Source organism: Hetaerina americana, unplaced genomic scaffold (genome assembly GCF_022747635.1).
Source record: "Hetaerina americana unplaced genomic scaffold, ioHetAmer1.1.p SCAF_10, whole genome shotgun sequence".
Lineage (NCBI taxonomy): Eukaryota > Metazoa > Arthropoda > Insecta > Odonata > Calopterygidae > Hetaerina > Hetaerina americana.
This window is the reverse complement of record NW_027286070.1, coordinates 22752359-22772128: the sequence shown is the minus strand read 5'-3', so window position 1 is coordinate 22772128 and position 19770 is coordinate 22752359. Positions and strand designations below refer to the sequence as shown.

General features: G+C 41.8%; 1 protein-coding gene across 1 annotated transcript in view; it reads left to right on the top strand.

Moving 5' to 3' along the window:
• LOC139700015 (ubiquitin carboxyl-terminal hydrolase 48-like) overlaps positions 1-19770 on the top strand; it is a 457328-nt gene that overhangs the window by 301905 nt on the left and 135653 nt on the right. The window contains exon 17 of the mRNA XM_071598444.1: positions 14727-14852. Coding sequence (XP_071454545.1) covers positions 14727-14852 — 126 coding nt within the window. The remainder of the gene's footprint in view (positions 1-14726; positions 14853-19770) is intronic.

The following is a 19770-nucleotide window of genomic DNA, read 5'->3' as shown; positions in this document are numbered from 1 at the left end:
AAACGTATTTGGCCATGTAGAATGCTGTTGGCAAGTGGGAAAAATATATAAACGGTTGTTCATATAGACACGTATGTATCTACGAGTGATTTATGACGAAATAAATTAATGATCAGTGGATCAATTTCCCGTGCTGCCATCATTAAGCTTCATGAAGCAAGGCCAACATTAAGCGGCTGACTCCATAGTTCTGCGAGTGGTGCCAGCTCTCAAAAAGAATCCATGGAAAGATTTGAGGAAGATGCTATTTTTGTTGTTCCATCATTGACAGTGACTTGATTAGTTTCCAATTTCATATATCCTTATGGCTCGGACGTGATTCTTCCATTGGGCACACCTATCGGAACTCCGATTTCAACTCCATCCTCACGTTGGCCTCATTTAAATGATTTCCCGGGGATGCATCCGAGAAACTCTTTGTTACCGATATCCGCTATAAACCAGCGGTCGAAATGAACGCGGCGACTGCGTTATAATTCAGGTGGTCGGCCCACCGAACGGGGAGAGAATCGTGCCCTCGTCGGACGTAAAAAAAACGTGAAGTTGAATAATTGAGTGAATGCATTTTCGCATCGGGGGAAGTGTGAGTCGGTCCAAAGGTATGAATCTCCAAGGAGGCGGAGAAGGGAGGAATTTCGTAACGGCTTCAAAGGGTTGGTCGTTGGGAGGATGGGTGGCAGGGAGGGGTGGTGCTGGAAGTTGGCGGAGGGCTGGGAAGGATAGCGTTATACGGTGGTAGGGAGGGGGGAAGGTGATGGTTGGGGAGGGGACGTTGGGAAGAGGAGGGAATGGAAGTCGAGAGTCGCATTGGGGGTGTGACAATGGGCACGCAAGAGTCGCCTAACAAAGACCGCGGATGAATGAGCAACAGTGAGGGAGGATGAATGGCAACAATGGAGGCGACACTGGAGAAACAATGGCCGCGAGGGAGGGAATAATGGAATTCCCAAGTCGGGAGGGAGGGAGGGGGGCGCGCGGGAGCAAAAAAACGGCTTGGCTGCTGCGAGTCGCTTGTGGCCTGGCGGGTCGGCGGGAAGGGAAGGGGGGGCGAGGTGGCGGGGGACTTCGAAGTCGGGGGAGGGGAGGCGTGAAGGGGCGGGGGGTGGGAGGAGGGTCGGAAAAGGAAGGAAAGAATGCCGTGGAGGGAGGGAGATAGACGGAACTTTTATGATTACACATCTAATTCATTACGGGCGCGGGGGCCAAAAATGAACGGCACCCAGCGGTAGGACTCCCGCTCCTCTTCCAGCCGGCTCGCATCCCGCCTCCGTTTCGGGGGTTTTTAGGCCGCGCGGCACGAAGATGAAATATCGTCATGGAGGAGACATTATCGAAGAATGTCAGAGAACCGGGAAGAGGAAAGGGGGAGGCGGAGGGAGTTTGGGCATGGAAGAGCGAGGCTGGTGGTGGGTAGTTGGGTGCATATATATATATATATATATATATATATATATATATATATAAATATATATATATATATATACATAAATACGGGAGGGATGAAGGAGAAGGGAGGGAAAAGGGAAATACGAGGGACTAAAGGGAGGGGGAGAAGACGGGGCCGCGTACACACAAAAAGTGGGGACGACTTATTTCCGGTCGTAAATCAACATTCCCCCCCTCCACCTCGCCCCCCTACCCGCCACTCCCCTCTCCGCCTCGCCATTCCAAGCGCTGCACTTCGTTGCAGACCACCTCCCCCCGCGCGCCCCCTCCTTCCTCCCCCCTTCTTCTCTTCCGCGAGTCCACCGTGATGGTGGCCATGTTTTGCGGTTCTGTCTTTCCCTCTCGTTTCTACGGGAGGAGCTATCCTCTGCCACCACGTCAACCCCCTCTCTCCTCCCCGTCCCACTCTCCTTCCTTCTCACTTCCTCTCCTGATCTCCCACCTTCCCTTCTTCCATCTACTCCTTTCCTTCTCCCCCTCCTTGCTCTATTTTCCCTTCTCCCTTGCCCTAACTTTTTATGCCTAACGACTCTCTTTCTTCTAATGATCTCTCCTTCCTGCCTGTCTCCTTCCTCTCTTCTATCCCTTCTCGTCTTATTCGTTGACTAGCCTGGATTCTATTGAGTTCAGAGCTTCTCAATTAGTAATCAAACTACTTCATGATATGTGAATAGGTGTTAGTGGGCATGCTCGATCTTCAGCAGCAGTTGTGGTGTCCTACAGCTTCGCATACCAGATTGAGGTTTGCGATTGCATCGTTGGCGAAAGGTGCAGGTAACTGAACTGGACAAACAAAGTCACCTTTTTCTGGCAATAATCACGATTCTTTTGCCGTCCTTCGGGTCTTTCTTGGTTCAAAATAGTGCAAATGTCTCACAAAACGACCGGACGGTTCTTAAGAAAGAGCCCCATAATGGAGTCCGTCTCATCTCGCTTTTCTTCCCCTGTTTCGCCCCCCCCCTTTCCCCTTGCCCCCGCCCCCTCCCTCACACTAAGGCACTTCACGCGGGGAGCACGATGCTTTCGAGACGGAAGGGGCCCGTCTCGCCAACTCCCCAAGTCTTTCTCTTCCTTTTCCTGTTCCCTTTTTCAAAGTTAGACCCCCTTCATTCCTCTGAAACGTATGTGTTCATTGTGCTTGACCGGCCTACTGTGTCCTTCCGAAATACTTTTGAGCGAGTTTCTTACTTAAATGCCTGTCTGCACTTCCTGCGGTCCGAAGCGCTGGGAGCGTCGTTGACCTCGACGGTCGTCCTCTTCCTTCTCGTTCGCGCGGTCCTGGCCGTTTTTTTTTTGCTCCTCCCCGTTCTTTTACTCCTTTCCATCCGTGCTTTCCAATCGGTTTGCCCAAATTGAAATCACTTTGAATTTATTTTAAACCTTCGCGGTCCGGAAACAAGACGTGCAATGTCCTCCTCTTAAACCAGTGTTTCTCCTGAGCATTTGGAAACTTCTTCAAGCCGAAATGTCGAAGTGTCCGGAAGCCAAGGAGGAAAGTTGTTGTTTTCCAAGACTGACGAGGAGCAAAAACCAAAAAAAAACAACTTTTTTGTTAGAAAGGATTCTGTATTGGTTGAGAGCTCTGGTTTCAGGAAAATCTAGAACCTGCACTGAACCAATTTCGGATCAAAATTAATTGCTCTAGTGCTACAAGTAAGAATGATGGAATTTTTTGTCGCATTAAATTAAACTGAACTGGTTAAATTATTCGGGCTGCAGCCAAGTGACAACGGTGTTAATTTTTATTCAAATCTAAATAATGTTTCGCTCGGTTGGCGTTTGTATTTTATTATATAATCTGTGGAAAGGAAATGTGCTCAATTTTTTACAGTGGATTGCTACTTGCTATTGGCATCAATTAATGTACGATAAATTCTCATTTTCTTCGAAAATTTACCATTTAATGGCCACTATTACTACGTTGTAAATGTCAACCTCAGTTTTTTTCGGCCTTCCAGTACCGTTAAAAACGTCGCTGATCCTTAATGGATCAGAAAGATCTCTTCTTGTGCAATTTTTGAACTGGAAGGCGCCGGTGGCATAGCGGACAGAAGCGATTTATGTGCCTCGTTCGCCGTCCTCCCTCCGCCATCTTGAACTGAGTGCGAGCCACCGGAATGTATCAAAAATTGCTGAACGAGGAGAAGGACGTGAAAAAAGGGTAGGGCCACAGGGTCTTACCATATTCGAGATTTCGGTTGACATCGAGGCTGCGTTAACCGAGCATATATCAGTCACAGTCCCAGCCACGAGTGCTCGGGCATATTCCTCTTTGAAAGTGTCAATGAAGCATTTTGTGGAAATATTTCCCTAGTGGTTAGTCATTGCCATGTGTCGGGCCTAATGAAATCGGGTGCGGGCCTATTGCCGGCGATCTAGCTTTTTAAATTGTTTTTTTTTTGTTAAAGGATCGTGTCTCGTGGTCAAATGACGTCAACTATTTTATTCATACCTCGTTAAACTTGGGTCTTTCAATTTCGATATTAAGGGGCAAATCGACAACAGTGACAGTCATCCGCGCCCATTTTACAGTGATGAAGAATTTGAAGATACAGACCGGTCGAACAAACAGTGTTTGTGCGATAAAGGAATAATTTCTGTGTGAAATTTAAGATCTTAAATCATTTTTATTGGATGTATTCTGTCTAAAATGTCAAGCAGTTCATAAATTTTGACTGTTAGTCCTGATCAAATCATGATATAACGATTCCGCTATTAGAGCGTAAGAATATGAAATGATGTGGATGAGTTCTTATTCTAGATACGTTGAATTTAAATGTTATTGGCATTGCTGGAAAGATTTGTTTGGAATTTTTATAACTTATTGTATTGGCAATATTGTTTATCGCCGTATGTCCTTATTCGGTTGTATTCATGAGAGGTCTGCATTCATGTCTGGTCTGCATGAAGTTCGCCATTTTGCTGTTTTGATTTTTTGCCTTTTAAATTGAGATGAAATTTAGCGGAGTGCTTTGTTTGAAAATCATGTCAGAAAAGGTTCGTTTCCATCTGGAAACTTATGATTGATCCAAGTAGAACGAGATTGAGGTAATTGCAGCATGCACGTAAATCTCGCCAATAGGAAGTGGCAGCGTTCATTCTAAATTCGGAATCAGACCTCTTTTATCATTTCTGAATGGAATAATTGGCATAGATCAGAAGAGAGAAAAAACCGATCTTCATCGTAGATACGCATGATAGCCTCAAAATGAAGTTCACCCGTCCCCCAATGATACTTCCTAGAACAATCATCTAAGTTACCCACGACACTCAGGCGTGGTCGTAATCCATGAAATATCCCATTCTAATGTTTACTAATCGCGGTTTCCCAGCTGATTTTTATCTAGGTGATTGATTGCTTGTCCCATCCTTGACCGTTTAGTCTGAATCGATCGACGCTCCAAAAAAAAAAGCCCCACACTATTTTTAAAAATTCGTAGTACTATGTGTAGGATTTTTTGTTCCATTTTTTTATTTGCAGAACATCCCGAAGATATTACCCCTATTACGACGCCCATGTTTACCATTAACTGCCGTGAAATGAGCGTATTATGTGCCGGACTGCAAAAAAAGCTGTAGAAAAACCTTGCAGTGCATAAGTGGCCTAGTGTAATCTCATCCCTGTCTTCTTTTTTGTTCCCGTTTGTCTCCTCCTTGGATCCTGTCTCCCCCCTTCGACCTTCCCTTTTTTTTACTGTGTGCGAATTATCACTGCTTTCACTTAAGGGATATGTCTCTCTGCTGCGGCCACCAGACGCTGCGTCTCCCTCCTCCTGTCATTATTAAACCGGCGCCTTTTCGCTCATCTCTCATTTCAACGCGACTGCGATTTGTTTTGAATTACCTACATCCGTAAGTTCCATCTCAAGAACTTGCGTACGGTTCCAAGAAGTTAACTTCTGTCTCTAAGTTTTCCGTATGCCCACACCGTTCAGAGCGTTCCGTCGTGATTTCGACCCAAGTGATGAGAGCATGTCGAAAAATAAACTGATCAAAAGTAATAGTTAAAGATTTTCCAGCTGTAATTATAGTATTAAGTTAATTGGTTATTTCTGTAGGTCACTTCATTATAAGAGTTGATTTTAAATTGTGCTAATTTAAATTGTTTAAATTATTTGTTTTTTTCCATAATCCAATTAATGATTGTAGATATTTCTCTAATGATGCCTAACACGCCTAGTTCCACTGAATAATAATGTGGACATAGAGTAATAATAATGTAGAGTAAAATAATAATAGAGTGACAACTATAGAAGAATAGAGTGGGATTCAGTGGAATGTTGAGTTTTAATTTTTTTGAGTTGGATCGCAAAAAGTCCTGTAACTCTTTTTGTTCCACCACTTCATGTCCTTCTAATATAATAGTGTTGGTATAAGTTATGGATCAACGTTCGTGAAAGCACAATAATGAACATGAGGAGAAAAGGAGAGTGATATTTGCGAGGCAAGTATTTGCATCCGTGACTATTTGTTGAAAATTAATGGCTTCCTAATGGGATTACATCAAGATCAACTTCACGAGTATTAGTGATCGAGATTTCTGCGACATGCGTAAAACATATTGTTTACAGTGGGAAATCATTAGTTACTCTCCATGTGGACACCGATCTCTTAGTTGTGCCCTCGTGCATAATACTTTTCAACCCTTGTCCGTCATCTTAGCGCTATAAGTTTTGAGTGCACTTAAACTTCGGGGAGCAGGTTTCAGAACATTTTTACGCTCAAGTGTCGCACCAGGGTCTCTAGAGCCGGCCACTTTAGGACGTCAGAAATAGTGGCACGTCATGTCACGGTGTTATGCCACTTTGTCACCATCAAACTGCCATCTCTTTCCGTCTACTTCCCTCCCATCTAATTCTCCCTCCCCCCCCCCCACTCTCGCACAGCCCACCAGTTCCCATCATTCCCCCGCGCCGCTTTCCCGCTCTTCCCAGCACGGCGGCGGCCACAGGCGCTCCGAACACAGTCCCGCGCCGAATTTAGTCCACTTCTTCGACGGGCGAGGGGGTTTGCCTCTCCGTGTGAGTGAGAGCCGAGTCCCGCGGTGGCCTCAATTGCTGTGGGAGAGTATCATTCATTCCTTCGGGAGTGTAGGGAAACAAAAATTCCTCGCGGAATCATTGTGCCATTTCTAACTTGGGACGCAATAGACTCATTTAGGTTTTACGTGGTTTAATGTAGTGCACGAGGGATGTACCAAAAGCCATGATCTAATCGATGTTATGATTAAGCTATGGTAAAATGATGTGATAAATTTATTTCACACTCCATGAAGGATGACGCATATGGGCAGTTAAATTCATGAATATTATCTCTTTCAATATCGACGTATTTACGTACTCCAAGTCCGTGTCAATTTACATTTCATCTACATCTACATAATACCCCGCAAGCCGCCGCAAGGGCGTGTGGCGGGGGGTGTCAGGTCACCAACCGTAAAAAGGAACAATACCACATGCAAAACGACAACGTGGAAAATTACATCCACAGCAGCGCACACACCCATGCAAATATCCCTCCATCCAACACTCATGCAAACACATATACCGCAAAACAACAAAAAACTGCACCTCAGGATGCAGCACGAAAGCAATCCTACAACACGCAAGCTAATTCACTGTATAGGTCTTCCAAGACGAGCCAAATCCGACCAAAGTGATTTGTGCAAAAAGCACATCAAAGAAAATGATCACCTGCTTCTTCGGAATAACTGGACATTTGGCAAGCGTACCGTTACAGCAACGTAGAACCGTGAATTCCGACTCTCGAGTGAACTTACGATTCATTTGAGTAAACTTGAGTGAGCTTTCAGTCACTAGGTATTGCGCAAATTCAAACAATCTAATGAATTGCATTCGCTCATATTCAGGACACAGCAAGTCCATCAATGAAAACATGAAATAGTACGGTCAGCACGACGACTGATGACGCCGTCCTCTTCTCCGTCAACTCGGCATGTTGGAGTCGACGCTGTCTACTCAACCTCAGACATTTGCGCGAAAGATAACTGAACGAAGAGAGATAACGAAATGACTGAACAGATGTTATATCATTATGTTCTTTCGTGAGTTTTTGTCGAAATATTAACCACACTCTTAACCAAGAAAAATCGGAAAACCATACTGAACAGAATCCGCAGCACAATAATGCTTTTACTAAAACATTTTACCTTCAGAATCATCGATTATTTTTGTAGCTTGTTTCAATGGAAAGTGCTTTGTGACGATTTAAACGGGTCCATATAAATTAATTATTAAAATGGTTGCAATTACTCTAAATTAGTTACTTCAAGTAGATTTACCTGATCTCGAATATTTTCATATAGACCTCTTTACTTAAAGGTCATAATTTTCTCAAATCGATTCCTTTTGGAATATTGCTCTGAAACGGTTTTTTACCTTAAGGATATATTTACAGCTTCACATATTACTGCAGTGGGGAAAATCATAGGTTATATGAAAAAACATATGAAGCAAAAATATTTAAATTATGCTTTTGTTTGTATTATTTATAATAAACTTCTCCACTAAGAAAATACCAGCAAATTAATCAAAACTTTAGGAATAACATGAGGAAAACGGAGGTGAATGAGGAGGTCACGGGGGTATAAGAAAGGGGTGACACCGCCTTAGGTGAGAAAGAAGGGTGTGTGTCGGGAGGTCGGAGGCGGTAGAGGGCAGGATTATGGTAGGGTTACCCAAAGACGTCGTGGGGTACATTTACGTAGTGCCCTGCAAGGGCGGGGGATATTATAGCATCAGCCATTCATGCCAAATTATTTGTTTTTACATTAATTTGCATAAGCATATGTTAGGTGACATGAGAAAACACTCGTGCACATTCACACATACATTCCTATCTCGTAAATCTGCGTCGTATATTAATTGTTGAACTTAGCTAAGTCATTTAATTTTCGTCTTTAAGTCATTTTCTAGCATTTGTGTGTGTCTCTCTCTCTTCTTTTATCCCGGTGGTCAAATCTGTCAACGTAATTTGGTGCCAAAATAATTATCTCGATGTCACAATAAAAATCAGGGGTCTTTTACCGTTCTAAAAGTCTTGCTCTCTTTGACAGTCAAGAACCTCCCTCAACTAAATTGCTCCAACATACCCGTCATGTTAGCTGTCTTCTCGTGGCAAGAAATAGAAACCTTGCGGAATTTTTTCCCAGATATAATCCAACTCTTTAATTGAATTTTCCCTTGTGGTTCCAAATAATTCTGTGTGTAATATAGATGTGCTGATACCATTTATTTATAATAATTGAGGATTCCTTATTGGAAGACCGTCTGGCTTGTTGAAAGGATGTTTTACGTTCCCGAAGCGTGGGAGTACGTCAGTAACTTCTGAATGGTATTGAAATGCACTAATACGATACTTAATTTGGAAATTTTACAAAATATGTCTTCCCAACGTTTGTAATAATTTTTCTCATTGCCACTCAAATCCTAATAGTTTATGGATGACGTGGAAGTCAGGTAATTTTCGGGTTGGTTTGAATTCAAATTCGATGCCTAAACCTATCCGCTAATTCATGCGAATAATAAACAAAGAGTTTTCACGAAATTTGCATGGTTTTCTTTCTTTTTTTTAATCGTTGAGTAACTTATCTTCAATTTTTTTACATTCTACGACTGAAGGTAAAAACACCAATTTCGTGTATTTTAGTCTGCAAAAAGGTCTAGTATCGATTCTAAAAGTTGCAACGTCGTAGTTAATATTTAAAAATTATGTGTCAAACTGAGGTCAAGGGTACGCTAAATCGTAAAAAAACAATTGTACAACCCTTGTTAGGAATTGGGAGTAATCTCTTTACTTATTTTATTGCTTACCCGTTCCTTTTTTTTCTTGTTGTTGGACACGTTACGTTTCGTATTTTATGCATTTCCCCTTTACTCCTGCGTTGTTAGGAATGTTAGAAAGTAAGGAAATGGCCAGAATCAACTCTGAGGTTTTAAGAAAATTTATTGTTGATTTTCCGGAAAATACGGGAGTGCAAATGCATTTTATACTCGATATACACCCTAAAGGTTATCATTAATAGCGAACGGTGCTATGCTTCGTCATTGTTCTCCTAGTGAAGTCGTTGCATCAGATCAGATGCTACTCTAAAAATCTTGTCCTTTGGTCCCTTTTTTAGGACTTTTATTTGCCTGTTCGTGTAATTTCAACAAATATGGACAACCAATTTTTGGTATTCCTGATTTTTACCTGACTATGTATTTCAGAATTTTTCAAAGTAGACAAATAGTTCTTCTCTTCCTAGCACATATATTTAGTAAAAGCTTTCATAAAATACGTGCTTTGCTGAGGAGCTTACATTCATTCGACGCTGAACTGATTAGATATGTTCTCCAATAATCTTAGATGTATTTTAATTAGCCTCTAAAATACTACTAGCACGGTCACTTAAACTGAGACCAAAAAATATAATGCGGGTGAGGTATAATCCAGAGTCATCATGAAACCAAGGGAACGACTGGGCTTGTGTGCCTTCCTACGCGTCTGGCAAATGTCGCGTGGCGAGTGACTATGGAAAGGGAAAACTACCAAACATTTTAGCGGGGTTGCGCGAGTCAAATGGGTCCTGTTCACAGGTTGCTCTTTGGCGCAGAAACTGCCGAATGAAAATCGTAATATTTCTGGTAGTTGTAAAAATACCAAAATGTTTGGAAGCATTCAATAAGTAGTCCTCTGAATTTTATAAAATGTTAAAAGGTTGAAAGCGTATGCTAAGTCTATGAATAAACATTTCCAAGTGTTTTCCGCCATTACCACCGATCTAGGTGGGAGAGCGTTGAACTTGGGTTTTCATTGTGGGATACCCCTGATACTCAATGCTACTAAACAATCACTTTTGCTTGTCGAAAGTCTTCCTCCGGGTGAAACCTAGTTTCCATATACGATAATTCACCTTTTTTCGTGAAAACTTTGTGCATTGTTCCATCTTCCGTTGTATTCACAGAACTTTTATGCTGGAAAAATAATAATTAAAATAATTTATGTACTAATTAAGTCAATATCCTACGTGGAACAATTGGTTTGATAACTCAGTAAAATCCGATATTGTGGAGCAATTACCCATGATTGTCTGAGTCTTGAGTATAACCAAGTTTTTCGCTGTAGAATTCCATAATGTTAATAATTTTTTTATGTAAGAGCCCGAAGGAATCCTTCAATACTATTCCAATTGAGTATAAGCTTTCTAACTCTTCAATGTAACCTGTCGAGAACTCCATTACTCATGCCGATCTTGTGCCGGGTCTTGTCCATTTCCTCTTGTATCCAATGCTTCATGACGATATTACCGCCGAAGTTCTTTCTCGCCGTAATTTTCATGAATATGTTATGCTGTTTGTGATTTTTGAATCCGATTGGTCTTTGTGATGATGGACTCTTATTAATATTGCTATGGAGGCTTTTACTTTCCACGAGTGGAGTAGGATCACGTAATCACGGAACGCCGCATCGCCCATCCCCTTGCCCCAGCCTCCTTGGGCTTTCCGGACCGCGTGGGAACCCTCGCCGAGGCGTGTTGCGTGGGCCCCTTCGTCGCCTTCTCGCGATCTCGCCGCGATCACCGAACGCACGCGCCCACCTCCGTCCTCGCCGCATTTCTCCGCGTATTTCGGCGTTGCACGAACGGGGTCGTCATTCAAATCACGTTCGCACTTGAATACGACCCGTTACGTACGCCCCAACCCGTTCACAATCTCGCCGACCGTCCTCAACCCTCTCACTCATTCTTCTTGAAATGCACCGCTGCCTGTCACCAACACAAAGTTGCGAACTTATTGCTTTTATTTTCCGCTTCCTCGATTCATGGCAGCTACTTTTGATGTAAGAATGCTGAGGATGGTAAAGGAAACAGTTCGTGTAATTTCATCGGCGGGGAAGGATCTTCCATCGATATATATATATATATATATATATATATATATATATATATATATATATATATATATATATATATATGTATATATATAATATAAATCTTTATATTATACGTATAATATAGAAATGTGTGTGTGTATATACAGGTATATGTTATATGTGTGTATATATATTTATATACCTGTATATATATATATATATATATATATATATATATATATATATGGGTCGCGGTAGTCTATGGGGTAGAGCGTTGGACCGCTGAGCGGAAGGCAAGGCGCTCTGGGCACCTGCAGCTCCACCCAAGCTATGTGATTTTTCGGGTACCAGGTCTTCCTGGGAAACCATAACCGACAAAGGGAAAGGAATTGCCCCCCCCTACCCTGATGTGTGAATTTCACACGCCGTCTGGCTTAGTACTGGGTGAACTCTACCATCACATACCAAACCGACCTTCGGGTTGATTACTGTGTTTATGGTTTATATATATATATATATATATATATATATATATATATATATATATATATATACATATATATATATATTTATATATATATATACATATATATGTATAATAAATATATATATATATATATTTCTATACATGTATAATATATGTATATAAATATATATGTATATATCAACCATTTGTTCACCAAAATCGTTCCCTAACCAACTCTCATAATGAACCGGCTTTGATATGAAGAGGCTACTCTTTAGTCATTCTCGTCCACAAATGTTTTCCTTATTGTATTTCATCCCTCCGCGTTCGCTTTAGAACACCTTCCCCCATGGACATTCCTTGTCGCCGGCGTACCCTCCGAAAACATTTTTAACGACTATACTCTTGTTTGGTCGTCCTATTTCCACCACTCTGTCTTTTTATGTATATCCTTCCTTTTTAGCGTCTAATCGCGTCCACTTTCGTCCCGGAGGTCAGCTTGGGGTCCCGCCTTATTGGATGCACCGCGTATTCATCAGCTCTCTAATTACAAGTAGCCATGCAGTTTGTCAGCATTCCTTTCAAAGGAACATCCACTCTCTTTCTCTCTAACCGTGCCGCGTGACTAGAGTTCTTGACTTGTCAACCGTCAAATTCTTCCGCGACCATTACATTTGCACGACGGTAATTATTCCTTTTGTCATGAAAAAGAACAATAAAATCACGCGAGCAGTGAAGCTTAACAAATGGGGGGGAAGATGGAAATGTTAGGGAAAACAAGGTGCATCACTTCGAAAGACTTTTAATGAGAAATGGCAATATCTAATCAGGAAAATGTGACAGATCATTCTTATCACATCCGTTCGAGAAGAGAATTCAACGAAAAATACACTGTACATTTATTTTCGATGTCATCTATAAATGTTAATGATATCTCATTGACCAGCCGGTCTAGGCTAGTGTGGCCCTACCGGCAGTTAAATCAAAGATCAAGGGTATCAGTCTCCTCACAGGAAAGTTAACCCTGGTGATTCGTTACCATAGACAACTGATGTCGAGCCTTGAGCTGTTTATCGGAATCTCAGCGTTGAACAAAATAAACAAGATCGGTGTGGACGAAATAAACATAAAAGCGTATATTTATGAAATCTTAATGTTTTCCTTAAGTTTATAGTCCTTAAAACAGTATGGAGTGACTGAATCTCCTAATATATTTTTACCAGTATTGTATTGTAATCGACTCAGGCTCTAATTTAAGTATCATGGAGAGAATTTTACTTAATCCATCATTAGTTAAAGAGAACCTTCATCCATAATCGTGCTTTTTCCTCTCTGAAAGTGAGATAGTAGTGCTCACGGATGAATCATATCTCCTCTTGAATCACATATTTATTGTAGAGCGGTAGTTCCTGTGTACCCATTTAAATCCGGGACTCAGAATTTAATATATCAGTTGTTTTCGAATTGAACGTCTAGGGATCCCAGCCGGAGCCGAATATTCTCTCACTTAGGTTAGCACACCATTCGCCGTGAGTTAATTGAAAATTGCAGGAGATTTTAAACGTTCTCAGTTCATTAATATAGTAATCGTGATCCGTAATGATCATCAAAAGTTAGTATATTGATAAATAGGTTTTAATTTAAGTTTCAAATCATTGGTTGTATTTAATTTAGCAGCGCGTAATTTAAGCTTGAGATATTATTCTGAAAATTTGTTCAGATAATTATTTGCTGTAGACTTGGACCGATTTCCAATTGCATTGTACATTTGATAATAGTTTTTATTTATATTTCAAATCATTAGTTGTATTTAATTTAGCGGCGCGTAATACAAGCGAGAGGTAGTTCTTGAAAAATTGCATAGAACATTATTTGTCATAGACTTGGGACCAATTTCCGATTGTTTGAAACAAGAGTTGAGTTCTTCCCCTAGGAGAATGTGGAAACAGAGTGCTCTTGGAATCTTAGTAAAAGCCTCTCTGCATACCGATGCATTTATCCCTGTTATTAAAAACATAGTTGATAGATATAGTAATATTGGCGATGATTACAAACTTTATGATGGTAGTTCCTAAATATTAACTGACATGAGTCATTCGTGCTTGTTTAGCGGTGGTGTGATAAGTGTTTTTGGTGAAGTTGGCTAATATCTCATTTTGTTTTTAATATTTAAAGTTTAAAATGCGCTACTATTTCGGTATTTTGACTTTCCTTTCTGAATGCATTGAATTTCCCAAGCCCCGGGGCGAATATCCCAATCATTTACACTTTCCAGTAGAAAACTGATAGTTTAGAACGTCCTGTATTTTGTCACCGATTTCAATGGAATATACCCCCAATCCTTCTTTTATTACTCAAAAAATACTTAAGCATTCGTTGTAACATCTTTACGAAAAATTGTCCCATGGGAAGAAGCGTAAGCACGGCCTGGGGTTGTTAGCTCGCCAATACAGGTGCTTGTCACTATCAAGGGTTGTCCTTTTCCTTCTCTTAAAAGACTTAAATGCCAAGAAGGGACGTGTCTTCCATTATCATATTGCATTTTTTTATTTTAACATTTACTTGATTAACTAATTACACCTCAAATAGCCTTTTTATGCCGGAAGATGTATTTTTTGCATAGCATGATTATTTCGTTAAGTTTTCTAAAGAGTTATACAATGTCTAAATGTTCAAAGTTAAACCAATGACTTTCATTGTACAACAGCTATGTATAAAAGTTTTATTTATGGCCACAGTTGTGTAATTTCCCAGTCGTTATTCCAAATTACTAATTCTAAGTAATTACAATTTATAAATAAGTTTATTTATTTATTGTACATTTTCAGTGTACTATAGTACTTGAAGATAAAGTTGAAAGTAATCTATAAGAATCTTCTGTCGGAATAAATTTCGGAGTGTCGTCCAGTGCTCTAACCTAATTATCGCCTGCCCGTTACAGATAATGCGGATTTTTGGCGTCGCACCGTTTGATCAGCACCTCACGCTGGGCGGCCGGCCACTCATTGACCATCATGCCACCCTTTCCGATCTGCGCGTGTATCCTGGCTCAGTCATCACCCTTAAGGTAAGTGCCGACTTTTTCTCCTGAAGCCCATTAAACCTTATAATAAGCCTGTGGCTTTCCCACCTTAGACGGGAACTAATTGATTCCATCATCTTACGTGCACCCAACTAGTCGGCGGTTAATCGCTTGGGTGAACCACTTAGCGATATCCCAGGAGCATAAGGATCAATATGGTTTTATGCGCCCGGAAATCCAAAATAAGCCTATGAGCCTTATGTCCGCTCTTCCCATCGCTGTATAAAACTATACTGAAATGGTCCTTTCAGGGAGCTCGCCTATTTTAACGTTCACGGAAGTGAAATTAATCTGGAAAATGTAACAGATGTCTATCTCGTCGTGATCGTGAAGTATTGAATGTTTTGGCTATTCTGGACAGTGAATTATGTTCAATTTACCTTTTTTTATATTTTTTGATAATGAACCGGAAAAAAAACATCTTCGCCTAGATATTCATTTGGCAATTAAGTTCTCTGCTCGTAGGAGGTCGGGCGGCCAAGTTGAAATTCACTGTAGCATGACCGTCATTAGTGTAACTGTATAAATATTCTCATAATATTCAGTGCAAACTTGCGTCATTTTTATAATTTGTCTTCCATTTTAACTATTTAACGAAATCTTTTCCCATTTACCTTCCCGGATCCATCCTGACGACGATTGTTGGGGATGACTTATCAAAAAAGACCAAAGCCCTCACGTTCGCATTGGATTATATAAGGCTTCCCTGCATTCTTTGGCACATAATTTTGGTACGGAATTGATTACTTTTTCCGTGGTGTTCCCAGGCCTCCGTCGGTTCTCGAGTTTCATAATTTCGTGACATCCCTTCAAAACCGAGCTTTAAAGTTAGTGGAAATGTGTCTTGTGTATGAACAAAAAGGGTTGTGCGGCGGTGATAGATCTGCAAGTAGAGGTAGGCGGTCGACATTGTTGCAAGCCCTCAGTAAAGGGGGCGTTGCCGCATTCGCTCCCGCCTGCAACTCACAGGCCCAGCTCAGCAAGGGGTAATTGAGAAGGAAGAGGGCGTACGGGCGCCTATGTGCGCGCCAGCAAAAGGGTTTTCCGGAGAAGAAGACTCCCTTCCTCTCTGCCTTGCCCCGGCCGAGACAAGACCCGAGTGGTGTGTTGGCGAGCCTGGGAGTGACCCGAGAAGCGGTAGAGATTGAGCGGGAGTGGGATGCAGTGGAGAGGAGGGCGGGGTTCTCTGACCCGCACTCCCTCTGCATTCGTGGGCATAAAGTCCAGCATCGGAATCTTCCACTTCTTTTTGTTTCCTTTTTTGCCCTTTTCCCTCCCATTCTCCCGGCCCATCCCCCTCTCCTCCTCCCCTTTCCCAACCTCCGCCTCCGTTTGGGAGAATTGTGACGTCGCGTCACCCAAGACTTTTTTTACGAGACCTCCCTGACCCCCGAAATTCCCGCCCCCTATCCAACACCTATTTCTTTCCACCCTTTCCTCTCGCTGTGACTTAAGAGGCAGTCCTTTAGTTATCCACAGGTCAACAAGAAAAATAATAGCAAATTCTATAACATGGGCTCGCCATGAAATATAACCTTACCTAAGAAATGTGTGTCAGCTTTTGTAACATATTTCCTTTTTTTATTTGAGGGAGATATCGTCCCTCGTGGGATCTGAAGAATTTGAAAGGCCAAATCCTTTGTCTATTTGTAGGAAATGCCTAGTATTCAGTCTCCGCGAATCATTTTCTTTAACCTGATAGCCATTTTTTTTAAACCATTCCGTAACCATAATTACCGTATGTTGACATACGTAAGGCTGATGCGGAATCCCATTTTTGTATTGTCCCTATGCGTAAATTGGTGAGTAACACTTTATTTTTTTCACCCCAGCTGAATATTTACTTTGACGTACACGAAAATGCCACCTTCCCCATTTCAGTGCTTTAAAGTCTCATCCTAACATATGATTCCAACACACTTTTGTGATATTGCAGTGCCAACCATCATAGCTTAAATAAAACCGATCTAATTAATGGAAGCAATAACGGTTGGTTTGGTTGTTAGATATAAAGATAGATTTAACTTAATAAATAACGTTAGTGTAAATTTAGTAGTAGTAGTTTTGAGGGGAGACGACCGACAGCTAAGGTCATTTGCGCCATAGGGGATGGACAGGAAAGGATGAAGGGTGGAGAGAAACCCGGCGTCGGCATTAGCCTACTCTTTACGAAAGGCGCCAAGGGGCCCGCAGTTTAACGTCCCTTCCGACGGACGGCGTACTCACTCAAAGTGCCCTCCACAAAGCACCTCAAGTAGGGATCGAGATACCTCTGAAAAATATTCAACACCGCCGGGATTTGAACCCGCGCCCTCAGGGTGGGAAGCCAGTACGTTAGCCCCCGCACCATCTCGATCCCCGTGTAATTTTCCATGGGAATTTTTCACATGTTGTTTCATATAATGCACTTGTGTTTTTAATTACGTCAGTACCCGATTTGAAGGATTCTTACTCATCCAACAGCATAGTCTTTCGTATACATATCGTCAGTGATATCAAAACTGCTTTTTTTCTCGCAAAACATAATCTCACATTCCTAAGTGATATTTACTTCTCAAGAAGATTCATCTGAATCAATAAAACTTTAAATTTTGCTGTGTGCAGTAAGTTAATTTTTCCATTGCTCTTAATTTCTTTTGTCATTTGATACAATCATGTTCTTGGTTTTCTTCCCCGTGTGTGTTAATCCTTAGTCTCGGCTACCAATGTAGGTTATACTCGTACGTGAGATGAACCTAAGCTAATTACGACTTACGTTTTTACGTGTCCATCCAAGTATTCCCATGCCTATGACTTCTTATTTTCCCGAATGATCATTTGTCTTATCGTTATTTGTGTTTAGCGATTTCAAGTCTTTCCATTGCTTTATCTCTCTCGCTTCCCCTCCTCTCATCTCTGTGCATCTTCCCAGTCCCTTCCTTCTGCCCTCTTTCCACGCTTTTCCTCCGATCTCCACCCTTCCCTTCAGCCCAACCTCCCTCTCCCCCGAAGAGAGAGGATGGTTGGGGGATGAGGGGGCAGGATTCCCTCACTCGCAGCAGCAAGCAAGCAAGCATCGGACCCGCCCCCTCTCGCCCCTCCTGTGTGCCCCGGGGCAAGGTGGTCGAGGCCGCCTCAAGGGCCTCACCCCCCTCCTCCTTCACCCCCACCCTGTTCCTGCCGCCGACGCCACCTCGACGACCTTCGCCTCACCCCATCCCCTCCCTCTCTCACCCCACTTCAATCCCCCCCCCCGACGGATCCACCCCCACTCCTTTCCCGCTGCCATCCCTTCCTTCACAACCCACTCCCCGTGCCCTCCCACCATTTTCTATCGCTAGTGCTGCTCACACGTCCGCGAGAATTTTAACCTCCATCGAGTTTTTGCCTATGATGCTCAGGTGTCGAAAATTTATCATATGTGTAATACCGTTTCCCACCAGGCACTAGAAACATACTTAATGCTCTTCCTATGAAGTCGTATCTCTACCAGCGGCTTCGTCACTCAAATGCTGCGATGGTCTTGCAAAGTAAACGATCTACTTTTTCTTTCCATCTTTCATCATTTTGATTCCATTCCACTTTCGTGGTTCATCCAACGCCGTTACGAAATTCAAGTATAACTTAAGTAGTTCTATCACCGTGTAACTTGAGTATATGAGAAATAAATGCCATCGTGCTTAAAGTCGTCGGTGTTTCAAAAAATGGGTATGCGATTTATATTTACCGACTCGTGATTTTTCGGTAGCGAATGAAGCCCTTAGCATTACAATGCAGGTTGTATTTAATTTCGTCGATCTTCCTCCTTTGTTCTTTCCGACACTGCTGAAATCTCATTCGTTTCGCATTTTTTTCGCATCCTACGGACGCCTTTGGATTCACTTTTGGGCATAGGTATGCTCGGTGTTCTGCTCACTTCTCAGCGCGTTTACCAATCTCCCACGTTCTCTGAGAAAATATTTTTCCTTTGACACTCGTCGTGTCATTCCAAGCATGTCTTTGTTCATTAGCTGGATGAAGGTTTCGTTTTTAGCTTTTTCTCCGTAAGTGTGAGAATCGCAGTATTGTTCAATGTTCGTGAAATTAGGCTTGTGGTTAAAGCCCTGGTAGAACTTAAAAAGAGTTTTACTCGTGATCACTTTTAAATTGAATGATATCTTCCATTTATTTTGGTGGGACTTTTATTTTACTGATAGATTATAGTGAAATTTTCAGCGTTAGCAATGAAATTGCTTGCTAATTTTTTTCTTGAAAAAGTACTTTGCATTTCTTCCATGCTTTTGGAATTACAAGCATCATATTAACCGTAGTTTCTGATAGGAGTTTATGAAATGAACGTTCGATAATTCTCTTTTGTAATGCTTTGGATATTTTAAATGATTACAAAGTACGAGTAAGATCATTAAATTGTAGAGTTGAAAGAGGCGCTAGAATGTTATATAAAAGATAATTCCACTCGGTATGTGAAATATTCATGGTTAAAAACGACAACCTGTTTTATTATTACTCTTTTATATCCATTAAAAGGAGGTGGTAATTACTACCTGAGAATCATGCTCTACATATGCATTCGTGTCATCGGTGAGGCTGCACATGTCGCATTTCCCTCCCCGCTCCCCTTCCCCTTGCCTGGGCACCACTAATGCTTCATATCCTAATGGCAGTGCTCCTTCAATTATATACCAATCATCATTTCTATGGCGGCATCTTGGTTTTTTTCAGAATCACTGTTTGCCCCCGCGTTCCTGAAATTTCATTAACGGTGTGTTAGCCCTAGGGCTTTAAAATTAAACCGAAATGAGTTTTTCTTTCGAAAAAACACGTAATTCCCCTTCTTCGTTCGAACTTCGGAGTTGTTGCTGGGAGGGGTTACGTGCACTGGACAACATGATGCCATTGAGTGCTGATACGTAATTCAGCGCAG